We start from the raw sequence: 19,497 nt of genomic DNA, 5'->3' as shown, positions 1-19,497 counted from the left end.
TTCTCCCTCATGGAGAGGGTCAGGTAGGCAAGTATGTATTATTATTATTATTATTATTATTATTATACAGGGGGAGCGACCTATGGTGTCCTGTTATTATTATTATTATTATACAGCGAGAGCGGCCTGTGGTGTCCTGTTGTTATTATTATACAGAGTGAGCGGCATGTGGTGTCCTGTTGTTATTAGTGTTATACAGGGGGAGCAGGTTTTTGTGTACAGTTATTATTATACAGGGACAGCAGCTTGTGGTGTCCTGGTATTATTATACATTGGGAGTGGTGGTAATGTCCTACAATACAGGAGGAATGGTCTGAGGTGTCCTGCTTTTAAAGACATCTGTTATTATTTTTATACTGGGGTGCAGCCTTTAGTGTCGTTGTTATTATTATTATTATTATTATTATTAATTTTATTATATGTAATTGTGGGGATTGAAAATATTGCTCAGTATGAAGCAAATGTATATCACACACCTGGGAGCGTCACTGTTACATCACTTATATCTATAGTAATAATACAGGGACATGAATGGGGAGGTGAGGGGATCTGGGAGTGTCACTGTTACATCACGTATATCTATAGTAATTATACAGGGACATGAATGGGGAGGTGAGGGTATCTGGGAGTGTTACAGTGACTTCACTTATAACACTAGTAATAATACAGGGACATGACTGGGGAGGTGAGGGGGATCTGGGAGCGTCACAATGACCACTTATATTTATTGTAATAATACAGGGACATGACTGGGGAGGTGACGGGATCTGAGAGCGTCACAGTGGCATCACTTATTTCTCTGACGTCCTAGTGGATGCTGGGGACTCCATAAGGACCATGGGGAATAGACAGGCTCTGCAGGAGACTGGGCACTCTAAAGAAAAGATTAGGTACTATCTGGTGTGCACTGGGTCCTCCCTCTATGCCCCTCCTCCAGACCTCAGTTAGTTAGAATCTGTGCCCGGCCAGAGCTGGGTGCTCCTAGTGGGCTCTCCTGAGCCTGCTAGTTAAAGAACAGTGAGCTTCTGCTGGCAACAGACTCACTGCTACGTGGGACCGAGGGGAGAGAAGCAAACGTACCTGTTCACAGCTAGGTTGCGCTTCTTAGACTACTGGACACCATTAGCTCCAGAGGGTTCAAACACAGGCAGCTGTCCTCGATCGTCCGTTCCCGGAGCCGCGCCGCCGTCCCCCTCGCAGAGCCAGAAGAACAGAAGCTTGAAGACGGCGAAATCGGCGGCTGAAGACTCCTGTCTTCATTTAAGGTAGCGCACCGCAGCTGTGCGCCATTGCTCCCACAGCACACCGCACACTCCGGTTACTGTAGGGTGCAGGGCGCTGGGGGGGGGGGGTGCCCTGGGCAGCAATTGAAGTACCTTTTGGCATAACCTACATATATACAGTCAGCCACTGTATATATGTAAAATCCCCCGCCATTTTTTATCACAGAAAGCGGGACAGAAGCCCGCCGCTGAGGGGGCGGGGCCTTCTTCCTCAGCACACCAGCGCCATTTTTTCTTCACAGCTCTGCTGGAAGGACGCTCCCCAGGCTCTCCCCTGCAGTATCCAGGTACCAGAAGGGTAAAAAGAGAGGGGGGCACATACATTTAGGTGCAAAAAGTTATATATTCGGCAGCTATTGGGTAATCACTTGTTGTAGTGTATATCCCTGAGTTATATAGCGCTGTGGGTGTGCTGGCATACTCTCTCTCTCTGTCTCCCCAAAAGCCTTTGTGGGGTCCTGTCCTCAGTCAGAGCATTCCCTGTGTGTGTGCTGTGTGTCGGTACGGCTGTGTCGACATGTTTGATGAGGAGGGTTACGTGGAGGCGGAGCAATTGCAGATAAATGTGGTGTCGGGGCCGACACCTGATTGGATGGATATGTGGACGGTTTTAAATGATAATGTTAACTCATTACATAAAAGGTTTGATGATGTTGCAGCCGGGGGACAGCCGGGCTCTCAACCCGGGCATGCCCAGGCGACTCAGAGGCCGTCAGGGTCTCATAAACGCCCACTATCTCAAATGGTTGACACGGATGCCGACACGGAGTCCGACTCAAGTGTCGACGATGATGAGGCACAATTACAGCCTAAAATGACCAAGGCCATCCGTTATATGATTATTGCAATGAAAGATGTATTACATTGAAGTCAGTGTAGACACACTCTGGTACTCTACTGAGACCAGCTATTGCTTCAGCCTGGATGTGTAGCACTGTAGCAGCATGGACTGATACCCTGTCAGAGGACATATTTGCCCTGGACAGGGATAATGGGGTAAATTTACTAAGCTCCCGATTTTGACCGAGATGCCGTTTTTTCATCAAAGTGTCATCTCGGTAATTTACTAAGCACTAATCACGGCAGTGATGAGGGCATTCGTAATTTTTTGCAAGTCCAAGTAAAAAATTACGAATGAATACACCATCGGTCAAAACGCGGCTGTTTAAGTATGAATCTCGGTCATTTACTAAGAAGTGCAAAGCAAAAAAAGAACAAACACTGCCGTGAAAAATTACAACTCGTAAAAAAGTGCTAAAAAAAAAAACAGACCTTTTTTTTTCCCCCGTGATTACATAGGCATGCACGGATCCATGAGATCCGTGCATGTATATCAATGGGAAGGGGTGGGAAAGTGCTTATTTTTTTAAAAAAAATTGCGTGGGGTCCCCCCTCCTAAGCATAACCAGCCTCGGGCTCTTTGAGCCGATCCTGGTTGCCAAAATATGGGGAAAAAAATGACAGGGGTTCCCCCATATTTAAGCAACCAGCATCGGGCTCTGCGCCTGGTCCTGGTCCCAAAAATACGGGGGACAAAAAGAGTAGGGGTCCCCCGTATTTTTAAAACCAGCACCGGGCTCCACTAGCTGGACAGATAATGCCACAGCCGGGGGTCACTTTTATATAGTGCCCTGCGGCCGTGGCATCAAAAATCCAACTAGTCACCCCTGGCCGGGGTACCCTGGGGGAGTGGGGACCCCTTCAATCAAGGGGTCCCCCCCCCCAGCCACCCAAGGGCCAGGGGTGAAGCCCGAGGCTGTCCCCCCCCATCCAATGGGCTGCGGATGGGGGGGCTGATAGCCTTTGTTGTAATTGAAAAGATATTGTTTTTAGTAGCAGTACTACAAGGCCCAGCAAGCCTCCCCCGCATGCTGGTACTTGGAGAACCACAAGTACCAACATGCGGCGGAAAAACGGGCCCGCTGGTACAGTGGCGTAACTAGAAATTTTTCTCCCCCAAGCCAAAAAATTTTTGGCGCCCCCCCCCCCCCCCCCCCCCGCTGCATAACTGGGAGCAAGAAAGGGACAAATATGCGCGCGCCGAAGGCGCGCGCTGCAAAAAAAGGGGCGTGGTTTTGTTGGAATGGGCGTGGTTTCTCGTAAAGGGGCGTGGTATTGCAGGAAAAGACTACCTTATACCCCAGTTTTGCAACCTGCACGCCCAGACGTTAGCCACCACAGGAAAGAAAAATAATCCTGATTCATGCCCCTTACATTATTTGTCATTTTTCCTCCTTATAGTAATGCCCAGTATACATTATGCCACATACTGCAATGGCCCTTAGACATTATGCCGCACACAACAATGCACATGACACAATATGCACACACTGTAATGCCCCCGACACATTATGCCACACACCGTAATGCCCCCGACACATTATGACAGGAATCGCAATGCCCGTTATACATTATGCTACACACTGCAATGCCCCTGATACATTATAGCACATACAATGCCTGTGACACATTATGACACACACCGCAATGACCTTGAGACATTATACCACAATGCCCGTGATATAGTATACCATACACCGTAATGCCTGTGACACATACCGCAATGCCCTGCCCGTTATACCCTATGCCACACACCGCAATGCCCGTTATGTATTATGCCACACTGCAATGACCCTGAGACATTATACCACATACCACAATGCCCGTGATATAGTATACCACACACCGTAATGCCTGACACATTATGACACACACCGCAATGTCCGTGATACATTATGCCACACACTGCAATGACCCTGAGACATTATACCACATATCACAATGCCCGCGATATAGTATACCATACACCGTAATGCCTGTGACACATTGACACACACCACAATGTCCGTGATACATTATGCCACACACCGTAATGCCCATTACACATTAAGTCCTACAGTAAGGCTTCTAATTACTTTTCAATTACCTTCTCGTTGTCAGGGGTTTCATGCACTGGGTGTCATGCTCGTTGCCAGGTGTTTCATGCACTGGGTGTCATGCTCGTTGTCAGGTGTTTCATGCACTGGGTGTCATGCTCGTTGCTAGGAGGTAGTCCTTGTTGCTAGGGCTGTGCTCCCAGTGCCACATATGTCCCCAGTGCCAGATATTTCCCCACGGTGCCAGGTACTCACATGCCCCCGGTGCCAAATATAGCCCCCCCCCCTTGTGCCAGGTACACATATACCCCCCCAGTGCCAGATATGCCCCCAGTGCCAGATATTCCCCCCCAGTGCCACATATGCCCCCAGTGCCAGATATTCCCCCCATGCCAGATATGCCGCCAGTGCCATATATTCCCCCCCAGTGCCACATATGCCCCCAGTGCCAGATATTCCCCCAGTGCCAGATATGCCGCCAGTGCCATATATTCCCCCCGAGTGCCATATATCCCCAGTGACAGATATTCCCCCCCAGTGCCAGATATTCTCCCCCAGTGCCATATAAGCCCCAGGGCCAGATATTCCCTCCCAGTGCCAGATATCCCCCCCCCCCCCAGTGCCACATATCCACCCCGTGCCAGATATCCCCCCCCCAGTGCCATATATGCCCCAGTGCCAGATATCCCCCCCAGTGCCAGACATCCCCCCCCCCCCAGTGCGATATGCCCTAGTGCCAGATATCCCCCCCCCCCCCAGTGCCATATATGCCCCAGTGCCAGATATCCCCCCCCCCCCTTCCCCAGTGCCAGATATGCCCTAGTGCCAGATATCCCCCGCCCCCCCCCCCACAGTGTCATATATGCCCCAGTGCCGGATATCCCCCCTAGTGCCTGACATCCCCCCCCCAATGGCCATATATTCCCCGGTGCCAGACACCCTCTCCTCTCTCCCCCCCCGTGACAGATATGCCGCAGTGCAGCCGCCGCTTGTTGGAGAACTTGGAGGGACACGGCGGGCGCAGCGTGTGCCTCTCCTGTGTCCCTCCTGAGTCCTGCATCATCTCCGGCGGCCGCGGGTCTGATAGGGGGAAGTGCCGTCCGTGAGCTCTAATTGGCTCACGGACGGCACTTCCCCCTATTAGACCCGCGGGCCGCCGGAGATGATGCAGGGCTCAGGAGGGACACAGGATAGGCACACGCTGCGCCCGCCGTGTCCCTCCAATAAAGCAGACTGACATGCGGACGTTCGTCCGCATGTCAGTCTGCTGTAATCAGTGGCGCCCCCGCAGCCCCTCGCCCCCAAGCCACCGCGAGGACTGCGGGGGCAGTAGTTACGCCACTGCGCTGGTACCTGTAGTAGTACTACTACTAAAAAAATACCCAAAAAAAGACAAGACACAAACACCGTGAAAGTATAATTTTATTACATACATACACACATACATACATACTTACCTTATGTTCCCACGCAGGTCGGTCCTCTTCTCCAGTAGAATCCAAGGGGTACCTGTTGAAGAAATTATACTCACCAGATCCAGGGGCCCAGGGTCCTCGGAGAAATCCTTTGTAATCCACGTACTTGAAAAAAAAAAAAAACGCTTACCCGAGCCACGCACTAAAAGGGGACCCATGTTTTCACATGGATCCCCTTTTCCCGACTGCCAGAAAACCCACTCTGACTTCTGTCTAAGTGGGTTTCCTCAGCCAATCAGGGAGCGCCACGTTGTAGCACTCTCCTGATCAGCTGTGTGCTCCTGTCTTCACTGACAGGCAGCACGCGGCACTGTTACAATGTAGCGCCTATGCGCTACATTGTAACCAATGCTGGGAACTTTCTGCCCTGCGGTTGACCTAAAGTGACGTCACCGCTGAGCAGAAAGTTCCCACCTGTCCCAGTATAAGCATAGCCCCACTGTAGATCCGTGGGGGTGGCTCCAGAACATACAGAAGTCCCGGTTATTGGCACCTGTCTCTGATAGGTGAGGGGTGCTTAGTCTCCCTAGCGCAGGCCTGGCCAACCTGTGGCTCTCCAGATGTTGTGAAACTACACATCCCAGCATGCCTTGCCACAGTTTTAGCATTGCCTAATAGCAAAACTGTGGCAAAGCATGATGGGACTTGTAGTTTTACAACAGCTGGAGAGCCACAGGTTGGCCAGGCCTGCCCTAGCGTATCATTTCCAAGTTTAGGTGACCCTGCGCCCTCTCCGAGCTGCTTTCATCATTATACACCACCGCACTCTTTATGATTGCTACCCTGCTGGTCATTATCTAATGAATATGGAGTCTCTAGAGGTGCTATTTATACTCCTCAGATCCACCGATGCTGCTGGTCCCTGTGTTACTGTGCTGGGGGCTGGTACTTTAATAGTTAAAGGATGATAGGAGAGTATGCAGATTAGCAGGATTTATATGGGGGCATCCTGCACTTACAATGATAGTGTGCCTGGTATGGACCTCCCCCCGACTCCGCCTCCTCCAACAACCGGGCTCTCCCTGCGGGTTGGATGGGATGAGGGACACAGCTCTGCCTCGGGGGGTAAACTGTCTGCTACTGCTGGACTCCTGGTAGCTGCTGCCTGCACTGCGGTCTCCTCCCATGTACTAGCCTGCCCCGCCAGCGCTCTACCTCCCAGCACTCTCCATGACAACCAGGCACCGGGACGTCCCTGCCCTTTCCCCCACAGGGGCTCTCTCACTCGCAGGGAACCGCCTTCCTGTAAGCTCCCTCGTCTCAGCTGCCAGCCTTTTTCTCTCCCCTTAGTCAGCCCACCAACAAAACCGCCGCTACACGCGCCCAGCCACCTCTCTCAGCACACGGGACCTCTGGAAGCTTCTCCGTGATCTCCCCCGCGCACTGCGCGCTAACCAGAGTCCCCTCACCTTCAGCAGGCACAGAATAATAACATGCATAAACACTATACATTATTGGATCACTAGAAAGATCCAAGTTATTATCACATATATGGTATACATCAGTTGGCAGCATCTCTATTACCTTATAGATCTACACATTCATTCATTGATTTGCCCCTCATAGTGTCCCAAGGCCTTCAGATCACTAAAGTACTACAGTAATAATACAGGGACATGACTGGGGATGTGAGGGGAACTTGAAGTGTCACAATAACGTCACTTCTATCTATAGTAATAATGCAGGGACATAACTGGGGAGGTGAGGGCTCTGGGAGCATCACAGTGACATCACTTATATCTATAGTAATAATACAGGGACATGACTGGGTAGGTGAGGAGATCTGGGAGTGTCACAGTGGCATCACTTCTATCTATAGTAATAATACAGGAAAATGACTGGGGAGGTGAGGGGATCTGGAAGTGTCACAATAACGTCACATATCTATAGTAATAATACAGGTACATGACTGGGGAGTTGAGGGGATCTGGGAGCGTCACAGTGACGTCACTTATATCTATAGTTATAAAACAGGGAAGTGACTGGGGTCTGAGGAGACTTGTGAGTACAGTAGCACCGGGGGATGTGTCCTGGTGATGACTGGAGAGGTGACTGCTGGGAATGGGGCATTATACAGTAACACCTGGGGGAGTGTCTGGGTGATGACTGGAGAGGTGACTGCTGGGAATGGGACATTATACAGTAACACCAGGGAACGTGTCTGGGTGATGACTGGAGAGGTGACTGCTGGGAATGGGACATTATACAGTAACAACGGGGGACGTGTCTGGGTGATGACTGGAGAGGTGACTGCCGGTAATGGGACATTATACAGTAACACCAGGGGATGTGTCTGGGTGATGACTGGAGAGGTGACTGCTGGGAATGGGACATTATACAGTAACACCAGGGAATGTGTCTGGGTGATGACTGGAGAGGTGACTGCTGGGAATGGTACATTATACAGTAACACCAGGGGATGTGTCTGGGTGATGACTGGAGTGGTGACTGCTGGGAATGGGACATTATACAGTAACACCAGGGGACATGTCTGGGTGATGACTGGAGAGGTGACTGCTGGGAATGGGACATTATACAGTAACACCAGGGGATGTGTCTGGGTGATGACTGGAGAGGTGACTGCTGGGAATGGGGCATTATACAGTAACACCAGGGGATGTGTCTGGGTGACTGCTGGGAATGGGACATTATACAGTAACACCAGGGTACGTGTCTGGGTGATGACTGGAGACGTGACTGCTGGGAATGGGACATTATACAGTAACACCAGGGGATGTGTCTGGGTGATGACTGGAGAGGTGACTGCTGGGAATGGGGCATTATACAGTAACACTGGGGGACGTGTCTGGGTGATGACTGGAGAGGTGACTGCTGGGAATGGGGCATTATACAGTAACACAAGGGGACGTGTCTGGGTGATGACTGGAGAGGTAACTGCTGGGAATGGGGCATTATACAGTAACACCAGGGTACGTGTCTGGGTGATGACTGGAGAGGTGACTGCTGGGAATGGGACATTATACAGTAACACCAGGGGACGTGTCTGGGTGATGACTGGAGAGGTGACTGCTGGGAATGGGACATTATACAGTAACACCAGGGGATGTGTCTGGGTGATGACTGGAGAGGTGACTGCTGGGAATGGGGCATTATACAGTAAAACCGGGGGATGTGTCTGGGTGATGACTGGAGAGGTGACTGCTGGGAATGGGGCATTATACAGTAACACCAGGGGATGTGTCTGGGTGATGACTGCATCATTGTGTGTGTCAGGTTCCTATAAGGTGTCACGATGTCACTGTCTATGTCTCCATGCAGGAGGGGGAGTATATAGAGGAATACAGAGGTCATTACAAGGACGTGATGATGGAGAATCACCGGCCCCTCACATCACTGGGTAAGAGGAGACTGTCATGTATTGTACAGGGGAGAGCAGGTATGGGGGGCCCATATATACACACATTACCTGATAATCACATCTATACACTGTACTCAGTCACTGTGTGTTTCCTACAGATGGACCCAGTAACAGAGATACCCCAGAGAGATGTCCCCGTCCTCTGTATTCCCAGGATTGTACAGAGGAGAATCACAGGATCCCACAGGAGGATCAGGTAGGTGGGATTTAGGGTCTGCCCAATATACCAAAGTGACTGTCACTATATGATCTGTAGAGGATCTGTGTGTATTATACACTGATATTATACTGTTTCACCTCCATTTAACCAAACAGTATGCAAATGCCATTGTATTTTTTGGGTTATTTAGGTAGAACGTCTTTCTCGTATAAAGGCAGAAGATATAAGGAGAGAAGAAGAGACGTATGTGACTGATATAAAGGCAGAAGATATAGAGGGAGAAGAAGAGACGTATGTGACTGATATAAAGGCAGAAGATATAGAGGGAGAAGAAGAGACGTATGTGACTGATATAAAGGCAGAAGATACAGAGGGAGAAGAAGAGACGTATGTGACTGATATGAAGGCAGAAGATATAGGGGGAGAAGAAGAGACGTATGTGACTGATATAAAGGCAGAAGATATAGAGGGAGAAGAAGAGACGTATGTGACTGATATAAAGGCAGAAGATACAGAGGGAGAAGAAAAGATGTATGTGACTGATATAATGGCAGAAGATACAGCGGGAGAAGAAGAGACGTATGTGACTGATATAAAGGCAGAAGATATAGAGGGAGAAGAAGAGACGTATGTGACTGATATAAAGGCAGAAGATATAGAGGGAGAAGAAGAGACGTATGTGACTGATATAAAGGCAGAAGATACAGAGGGAGAAGAAAAGACGTATGTGACTGATATAATGGCAGAAGATACAGCGGGAGGAGAAGAGACGTATGTGACTGATATAAAGGCAGAAGATATAGAGGGAGAAGAAGAGACGTATGTGACTGATATAAAGGCAGAAGATATAGAGGGAGAAGAAGAGACGTATGTGACTGATATGAAGGCAGAAGATATAGAGGGAGAAGAAGAGACGTATGTGACTGATATAAAGGCAGAAGATACAGAGGGAGAAGAAGAGGCGTATGTGACTGATATGAAGGCAGAATATACAGAGGGAGAAGAAGAGACGTATGTGAGGGGTGATCAGCAGTGTAAGGAGGAGGAGATCCCTACAGATATCAGCACAGGTGAGTAATAAACACTTATTACAGAAGTCACATATTCTCCTTGCTCAGTCACTACAGCAATCTCTTATCCTACACCCTCCTCCACCATCAGCCCTGTTCTCAGTTGGGTGTTTATAACACAAGGCTATCCGCGACAAACATCACATGAAGAGCGTTATTACACACATCACTAAAGTGTTATTAAAAGTAACAAGCAGAAGTTTATTTTTAGGGATCATATGTAGTGTAGTAGTGTGTTTTTTGTGGAGCGTCTAATTTGTATGGGATCTAAATTTCTCAGTTTAGCAACCTTTTATTAAATAACCTTCATTTTGTTAGATGATGCAGGTATTAAATAACTCCTTGTATATAGTAGACCTTTGGGTCACCACAGAAACCGGGGAGAAGGACAATATTCGCATTGGGGTGATCTGTAGACCACCTAGCCAGGGGCTGGATTTGGACAGGAATCTATTGTTGGACATCACTAAAATGGTATTAAAGGGAGAAGTCATAATCATGGGAGACTTTAATTTAACTGATGTAAATTGGGTGGGGGTCTTTTGCAAGTTCAGCTACAAGTGGCAAATTTCTATATTCCTTACAGGGAGCATCTTTCAATAAACAGCAGATATTTCCCTTCTGCATAGAAGTGCGGTCGGGAAAGAAAGAAGTAAACCTCCTTTCTCTTTCATCCACTAGGGGACACTGGAGTCTTATACAGTAGGGGTGTGAAGCTTGCAACCGGAGGTGTGGCACAATCTAAAAATTAGCATTGTCTGCACAGCCGGCTCCTCCCCCTTCACATCCCTCAGTTTGAAAAATTGTGCCAAAGAGGTACAAGCACAAGAAGGGAGCTCCTCCTCCATTTCAGTACCGAGACTGAGTTACCCTAATGTAAAGGGGGACGAAAGTCTTCAGAATAGAGAGACAATGATCCCTACTAAAGGGGATCTGCATCTCTCCTCAGAAAATCCGGAGCGCAGAGTCAGCAGTGAGTACTGGTTGTAAAGGGCCCTAGTTACAGTTACACTTACGGTAACCATAGCTTCTTCATGGATCCAGGAGGCAGTTTGACAGACTTCCTCCCACGAACCGCACACAATGCTGCTACCTTCTGGCTCTAAGCCCTGGGACTCAGCAGCGCAGCTTCCCCGCTGCCCCCCTCCTTCCGCTGCCGCTGTGACAGAACAAACGGTCTAAATACTCCCTGGCCAGCTATATACTCCCGCTTCATGTCAGCTCCCCCGCCCGCCCCTCCTTCCTCTACAGACGGAGGGCTGAGGGAGACACATCGCGGATGTCAGCAGCAGCTTATACCGCCGCATCTTAAACACACAGTGGGGCGCTTGAAAAGAGCGTCCCCTCCCGCTGAAACTACATATCTCTCGCGGCTAGCAGCCGCAGCTTCCCCTGCACTCACCGAGACCCGGGCTATATCCCCCGCTAGTACGAGGGCTTCTCATACGCTGCTGCCTTATAACTTAAGCCCTGATAGGCTAGCAGCGCAGCTCCTCCTCCGCTCCCCTTTTATAGAGAGTAGAGGCTATTCCATTTGGGGGTTAGATGATGTTTGATGAGTTAGACAAGTGGATTTCGCAGGCAACTGCAGTGACATCTACCTTTCTACCTACTTCTTACTCGAGTACCACATCACACGTTAGAGGAGGTTGCTCGGGACCAGTGTTTAAATTCATTCGATCGCTGTCGTACCGAGCCAGAAGAGGTTTTGGAGCAACAGACTTGTGGAACCAGAGGTAGAGGTCGTTCATAGTCGACACCAGAAAAGCAGAACAGACCTGCTGACAAACCCGTGGCATGATGGTTTCCCTGCTCACCTGGGGTCCCCCTTGGGGGGCGCAGAGTTGGAAGGTTTTCGGGACGCCTGGGCCAAAACATCACCAGACGTCTGGATCATCCAGATATTTCCCAGGGTTACAGGATAGTTACAAGAGCGTCCACACAGTCCGTTTATTTGCAGCGCGAGGTCCTAGGTGCCCTTTGCGAGCAGGAGCGTTACAGGAGGCAACTTCAAAGACTCCTGCATACAAAGGGTTAAGTCGCCAGTCCCAGATCCTCAATGAGGAACGGGATTTTATTCAAAACTTTTGGTAGTGCAAAATACCTTCATATCCCGATTTGGACGTCTCACCAAGCTTACTTAAGATTTGCACCGGTGTGGGATCACTACCGAATCAGGGCCCTGCCATTCAGTCTATCATCGGCTCCAAGAATCTTTAGAAAGACCATAGCAATAGTGGTGACAGGATTGAGACAGGGGTCACGATCATACCTTATCTGGACGATCTACTGATCAAGGCCTCATCTCAAAAACAGCTGATAAAGGATGCTCAGACATCTCATCAATTTCTCATTCAACATGGGTGGATTGTGAACTTCCAGAAATCCAACCTCATGCCAACTCAACGGATTCATTTCCTCGGTCTCATCTTGGACACGATACAATTAAGAGTATTCCTACCAGAGAACTAGATCCAGGACCCACAGAGGTTAGTGGCTCAGGTACTAAGGACACAGACGGGTTCTCTACACCTCTGTGCTACTTCTCGAGAAGAGGGTGGTGTCATTCGCAGCTCTCCGGTACGGAGGACTTTATTCCTGACGATTCCAGATGAAACTCATTGCTCAGGGAGCAGGTTTGCACTGGCTTCTACATCGAAGAATCCAGCTTCCACCACGCATACGAACCTTCTTGATTTGGTGGTAGTTGCACAAGAATCTCGCAGCAGGCAAGAGATTCGGCATTTGGGATTGGAGGATCCTAACAATGGACGCCAGTCTCAGAGGTTGGGGTGCCGTCCTAGTGGAACAAATTCCTAACAGTTTGCAGATTCAAGATGGAATAAATCCAGTCAGTTATTGTGGGTTTAGAACATGGAGGGGTCATGGTATCCATGGACATAAAGGATGGACATTACAGGAGAGCACCTACCCATAAACATTCTCAAATAGAGAGCAGTTTACAATGTGCTTCTCTTAGCCGCAGACCTAGTCATGGGTCAACACTTAAAGATACAATCGGACAATGTCACGATGACGGCTTACATAAACCATCAAGGAGGAAGAAAGAGCAAGATGGCATTAAAGGAAGCCACATCCTCTCGGCAGTGTTCATTCCAGGTGTGGAAAACTGGGAAGCAGATTATCTCAGCCGCCAGGACATGCATCCGGGAGAGTGGTACCTACATCCACAGATTTTTGACATGGTGGTGAGGAGATGGGGTGTACCTCAAGTCGATCTAATGGCGTCTCGGCAAAACCATCAGCTGCCCAGATATGTGTCCAGGCAAAAGATCCAGCAGCAGAAGGAGTGGACGCATTAACAGGAGGGTTTACATTTTTCCACCTTTCCCACTCATACCCAGGGTTCTGAAACTGTTGAACCGAGAACGAGTGTGGTCAATTCTAATTGCACCAGATTGGCCCCGCAGGAGTTGGTACTCAACCTGCGAGGGTTACTAGTGGAAGATCCTTGGCGGTTACCTCAGAGGGAGGACCTGCTATCTCAGGGACTGTTCCAACACCCAGCTGCGTTTAACGGCGTGGCTATTGAAACCTGGATCTTAAGAAACAGAGGGATACCAAGAACGGCCATTCCTACGATGTTTGCCGCTAGGAAGCTGGTCACAGCCATGCACTACTACAGGATTTACAGGAGGTGCATGGACTGGTGTCAAGAACGTGGTTGGAATTCGACGAACTTCCACTTATCCTGACTTCTACTTTTCCTTCAGGCCGGTCTAGATGTAGGACTGAGGCTGGGCTCTCTGAAGGTTCAAATTTCGTCTCTCTCCATCCTATTTCAACAAGCGGTTAGCACTCTTGTCAGAGGTTCAAACCTTTTTACAGGGGGTTCTGAGGATACAACCCCCTTTTCATCCTACCACTGCGCCATGGGACTTAAATTTGGTGTTGGAATTTTTGAGATCTCCAACTTTTGAGCCGTTAGCAAGAACAGACCTGAAATATCTCTTTTGGAAAGTTACATTATTGCTTGCCTTGGTTTCAGCCAGGCGGGTTTCTGAGTTGGGAGCCTTATCGTGTAAGAGTCCTTTGAATGTTTCATGAGGATAGGGTAGAACTCCGTACAAGAGCAGGTTTCCTTCCTAAGGTTGGTTTCGGGGTTTCACGTAAACCAGCCAATTGTGGTCCCATCTTTTCAGGGTCTCACAGATGGGGAAGTGTCCTTGGATGTTGTCTGAGCTTTACGTGTATACGTACAAGTTACGTCGTCCTTTAGAAAGTCGGACCATTGTTTGTTCTTAAGAAGGGTTGGCCAGCATCTAAGCAGCCTTTGTCTAGATGGATTCGACTTGCCATTTGGCAAGCTTATATTTCCTGTGGCAAACAGGTTCCGGTTCAGACGGGTGCTCATACCACCAGATCAGTGGGTGCGTCATGGGCGGCTGCCAGAGGTGTTTCCAGTACTCAACTTTGCAGAGCGGCGACGTGGTCCTCAGCCCACACGTTCACAAAATTTTACAAGTTTGATACCTTTGCGTCCAGGGACTCTAAATTCGGACGTTTAGTTTTGCAGGCTACCGACAGCACTCCCTCCCTGGGGAATAACTTTGGGACATCCCCTACTGTATAGGACTCCAGTGTCCTCTAGTGGATGAAAGAGAAAAGAGGATTTTGGTACTTACCGATAAATCCATTTCTCTGAATCCTCAAGGGGACACTGGACGCCCGCCTCGGTGCTGTCAACCTGCTGTGTTCAAGGTTCTTGTTCAAACAGTTCGTGCAGACAGCGTCAGTTTTTCTGTTAAGAGTTTCTTAGATGCTGTTTGATATGTTGTATGGTACGGTTCCTCGCCATGTGCTCTAGTATCTTGTCCTGTTCTCTTGGTCAAATTTTCCAAACTGAGGGATGAGGGATGTGAAGGGGGAGGAGCCGGCTGTGCAGACAATGCTAATTTTTAGATTGTGCCACACCTCTGGTTGCAAGCTTCACACCCCTACTGTATAAGACTCCAGTGTCCCCTAGAGGATTTTTTGGGAGCACTCTTGTTAACTTAATTGCAATTAAAATATGACCTTTAATAAATATTCACTAAAAATTCATATAAATTGATCCTACTTAATTAAAAGAAAGTTTACTATTGACTGAATTGTCTTACTATCAGTATTATATAAATCAGGGTGAAAAATATTTTATTTAGAAGAAATATATTCATATGTGTAATACTTTACCATCTAGAACACTTCCAGACAGCCGTGGGCTCTCCCTATTGTTTCCTGTAAATAGAATCAGTTACATGTGCATGGTATCCACACACACACCTTATTCATTATCATTTTCAGAAGGGAGAGGCTGAGGCTTATATATACTGTCTATGTATGGTAGGTATCCCTTCCATACCTACCATACATAGACAGGAAAACTATGTATATATCAAACTATAGGTATGTAAGACAATACAGAAGGAAACTATTGGTCAGTAAGACATTACAGAAGAAACTATAGGTCAGTAAGACAATAGAGAAGAAACTATAGGTCAGTAAGACAATACAGTAAGAAACTATAGGTCAGTAAAACATTACAGAAGAAACTATAGGTCAGTAAGACAATAGAGAAGAAACTATAGGTCAGTAAGACAATACAGTAAGAAACTATAGGTCAGTAAGACATTACAGAAGAAACTATAGGTCACTAAGACAATAGAGAAGAAACTATAGGTCAGTAAGACAATGCAGTAGGAAACTATAGGTCACTAAGACAATACAGTAGGAAACTATAGGTCAGTAAGACAATACAGTATGAAACTATAGGTCAGTAAGACAATACAGTAAGAAACTATAGGTCAGTAAGACAATACAGTATGAAACTAGATCAGTAAGACAATACAGTCGAAAACTATAGGTCAGTAAGACAATACATTAAGAAACTTTACTTCAGTAAGACAATACAGAAGGAAACTATATTTCAGTAAGACTACAGTAAGCCACTATACATCAGTAAGACAATACAGTAAGAAACTATAGGTCAGTAAGACAATACAGAAGAAACTATAGGTCAGTAAGACAATACAGTAAGAAACTATAGGTCAGTACAACAATACAGAAGAAACTATAGGTCAGTAAGACAATACAGTAGGAAACTATAGGTCAGTAAGACAATACAGAAGGAAACTATAGGTCAGTAAGACAATGCAGTAAGAAACTATAGGTCAGTAAGACAATACAGAAGGAAACTATAGGTCAGTAAGACAATACAGTAAGAAACTATAGGTCAGTAAGACAATACAGAAGAAACTATAGGCCAGTAAGACAATACAGTAAGAAGCTATAGGTCAGTAAGACATTACAGAAGGAAACTATAGGTCAGTAAGACAATACAGAAGAAACTATAGGCCAGTAAGACAATACAGAAGGAAACTATAGGTCAGTAAGACAATGCAGTAAGAAACTAGTGCCCTCATTCCGAGTTGTTCGCTCGCTAGCTGCTTTTAGCAGCATTGCACACGCTAGGCCGCCGCCCTCTGGGAGTGTATCTTAGCTTAGCAGAATTGCGAACGAAAGATTAGCAGTTCTGCTATTAAGTATTTCCTTGCAGTTTCTGAGTAGCTCCAGGCCTACTCCTAGATTGCGATCACCTCAGTCCGTTTAGTTGCTGGTTTAACGTCACAAACACACCCAGCGTCCGGTTAGCCACTCCCCCGTTTCTCCAGCCACTCAGGCGTTTTAGCACACTCACGGAAAACGCTCAGTTTCCGCCCCGGAAACACCCACTTCCTGTCAATCACTCACGATCAGCAGAGCGACTGAAAAGCGTTGCTCGGACCTGTGAAAAATGGCATATTTTCGTGTGAAAATACTTAGCGCGTGCGCCCTGCGGCTCATATTCATGGCAGATTCGCCCATTTTTAGCCTGATCGCTAATTTGCTAAAAACGGCAGCGAGCGAACAACTCGGAATGACCACCAGTAGGTCAGTAAGACAATACAGTAGGAAACTATAAGTCAGTAAGACAATTAAGGTATGAAACTATTATTTTATTAATTAGCAGTTTCTTATATGGCGCAGCATATTCCATTGCGATTTTTAATTAGAACAACAGTAATAGAACAAAACTGGGTAAAAAAGACAGACATAGAGGTAGGAGGGCCCTGCTCACAAGCTTACAATCTATGGGGAAATAGGCATAGATACACAAGGATAGATGCTACTTGTTGCATAATGGTCCACCAGATTGCTAGGTTCTTAATGGGTTCTATGATAGGATCACCCAGCGATGTTGGCCAAGTGTCAGGAGGGTGTGAGAGTAAAGAAAGACAAGATATGTGATGTTATATATACTGTACAGAGAGGATTTAATTAGATAGGGAAGCACTGAAGGTTATGTGGGTAGGTCTGGAATTTGATAGGCTTGTTTGAAGAGGTGAGTTTTCAGGGAACATTTAAAGGTTTGGAGACTAGAGGCGAGTCTTATTGTGCGTGGGAGGGCATTCCACAGAGTGGGTGAAGCCCGGATAAAGTCCTGTAATTTTGAGTGTGAACAAGTAATGCGTGTGGATGAGAGACGTAGATCTTGTGCAGAGCGGAGAGGTCGGGTAGGGAGATATTTTGAGATGAGTGAAGAGATGTATGTTTGTGCAGATTGGTTAATGGCCTTGTACGTCAGTAAAAGTATTTTATATTCCTCTTTCATCCACTAGGGGACACTGGAGTCCTATACAGTAGGGGTGTGATGCCTTGAACCGGAGGTGTGGCACAATCTTAAATTAGCATTGTCTGCACAGCCGGCTCCTCCCCCTTCACATCCCTCATCCCTCAGTTTGAAAAATTGTGCTGGAGGCACAATACGTGGAGCAACGGAGCTCCTGACTAAAAATCTAAAAGGGGCTGCGTAACCCTAATAAAAGGGGGACAAGGCTGCCTGATATCAGAGAGACAAAGATCCCTATTGAAGGGACATGCATCTCTCCACAGGAGATCCTCAAAAACTCAACTAATAGTGAGTACTGGTAAAGCCTAGAGCGCAACAAGCTAGGAATAGAATTAAGCTTATTATATCCCCAACAGGCGCCAAAATATCTAACTCTTCGGAGATATCAAATCAGTTTTCTGGCTTCTATTCCCAACTTTATAATCTCTCGACTGACCCTTCTACCCCGCAGCCCACTCTTCTTTCTATCAATTCCTTCCTCGCTGACTTGAAACTTCCTTCCATTACCGATGACCAATTAGAAGTACTGAATGCCCCCTGGTCCACCACGGACACGTTAAGGGCGATTAAATCCCTCCCTAAAGATAAGGCCCCAGGCCCAGACGGCTTTATAAATGATTTTTATGCTTTACTCCAGGACCTCCTGGCTCCCTCCCTGGTAACCGTTTATAATGAAATCACTTCTCAGGGCACTCTCCCAATGGAGATGCTGGAGGCTCGTATTGTCACGATCCCCAAACCAGGTAAGGACTTGACTCCTTGCCAAAACTACCGCCCCATCGCGTTGTTAAACGGAGAGATTAAAATATATGCTAAATTAATAGCTCACCAACTGAACGCCCTCCTTCCCTCCTTGATACACCCTGATCAAGTTGGATTCATCCCCGGTCGACAAGCGTCTGATAATACCCGTAGGGTATTTAACCTCGTAGACTCCATAGCCCGTGATCAGGGCCTCCTCCTGTTATCCTTAGATGCGGAGAAGGATTTCGACCGCATAAACTGGACCTACATACGGGAAGTATTATTGAAATTTGGCTTCCGCGACCGTATCCTGTCATCTATGCTCGCCCTCGGCCCGGGCCTTTAGTAATGGTTTCCTGTCTTCCTCTTTCCCAATCTACAATGGCACGCGTCAGGGCTGCCCCCTCTCCCCTCTCATTTTTGTCCTGGCGATTGAACCCTTGGCTGCTAAGATTCGGGCGGACTCACAGTTCCCAGGATTCCATCTAGGCACCGTCCCCCATAAACTATGCTTATTTGCAGATGATGTTCTTTTATTTGTAACCGACCCCTGCACTTCACTCCCTCATTTACACAATATTATAGATAGATACTCTGCAGCGTCCTACTACAAATTAAACACAACTAAAACTGACGCTCTGCCTATCAATCTCGCTCATTCCATGGCCCCTCTGCGTACTAAATACCCCTACAATTGGCAAACAACCTTGATAAAGTATTTGGGTATCCATATCCCCCATCCTCCTCTTCTGTATTTGATGTTAACCTCCCCCCTTTACTGACTGCGCTACAATTGTCCACCAAATCGTGGCTTAACTATGAGATATCATGGCTGGGACTC

The 19,497-nt window shown here is 47.5% G+C and overlaps 1 protein-coding gene across 1 annotated transcript in view; it reads left to right on the top strand.

The window, feature by feature from the left end:
* The window catches only part of LOC134983410 (paternally-expressed gene 3 protein-like), a 143,797-nt gene that overhangs the window by 67,276 nt on the left and 57,024 nt on the right, over positions 1-19,497 (top strand). Inside the window, 1 exon segment of the mRNA XM_063949100.1 lies at positions 9,364-10,243. Coding sequence (XP_063805170.1) covers positions 9,364-10,243 — 880 coding nt within the window.

The sequence above is a fragment of the Pseudophryne corroboree genome (genome assembly GCF_028390025.1).
Source record: "Pseudophryne corroboree isolate aPseCor3 chromosome 3 unlocalized genomic scaffold, aPseCor3.hap2 SUPER_3_unloc_14, whole genome shotgun sequence".
Taxonomy (NCBI): Eukaryota; Metazoa; Chordata; class Amphibia; order Anura; family Myobatrachidae; genus Pseudophryne; species Pseudophryne corroboree.
This window is presented reverse-complemented; position numbering and strand designations above follow the sequence as displayed.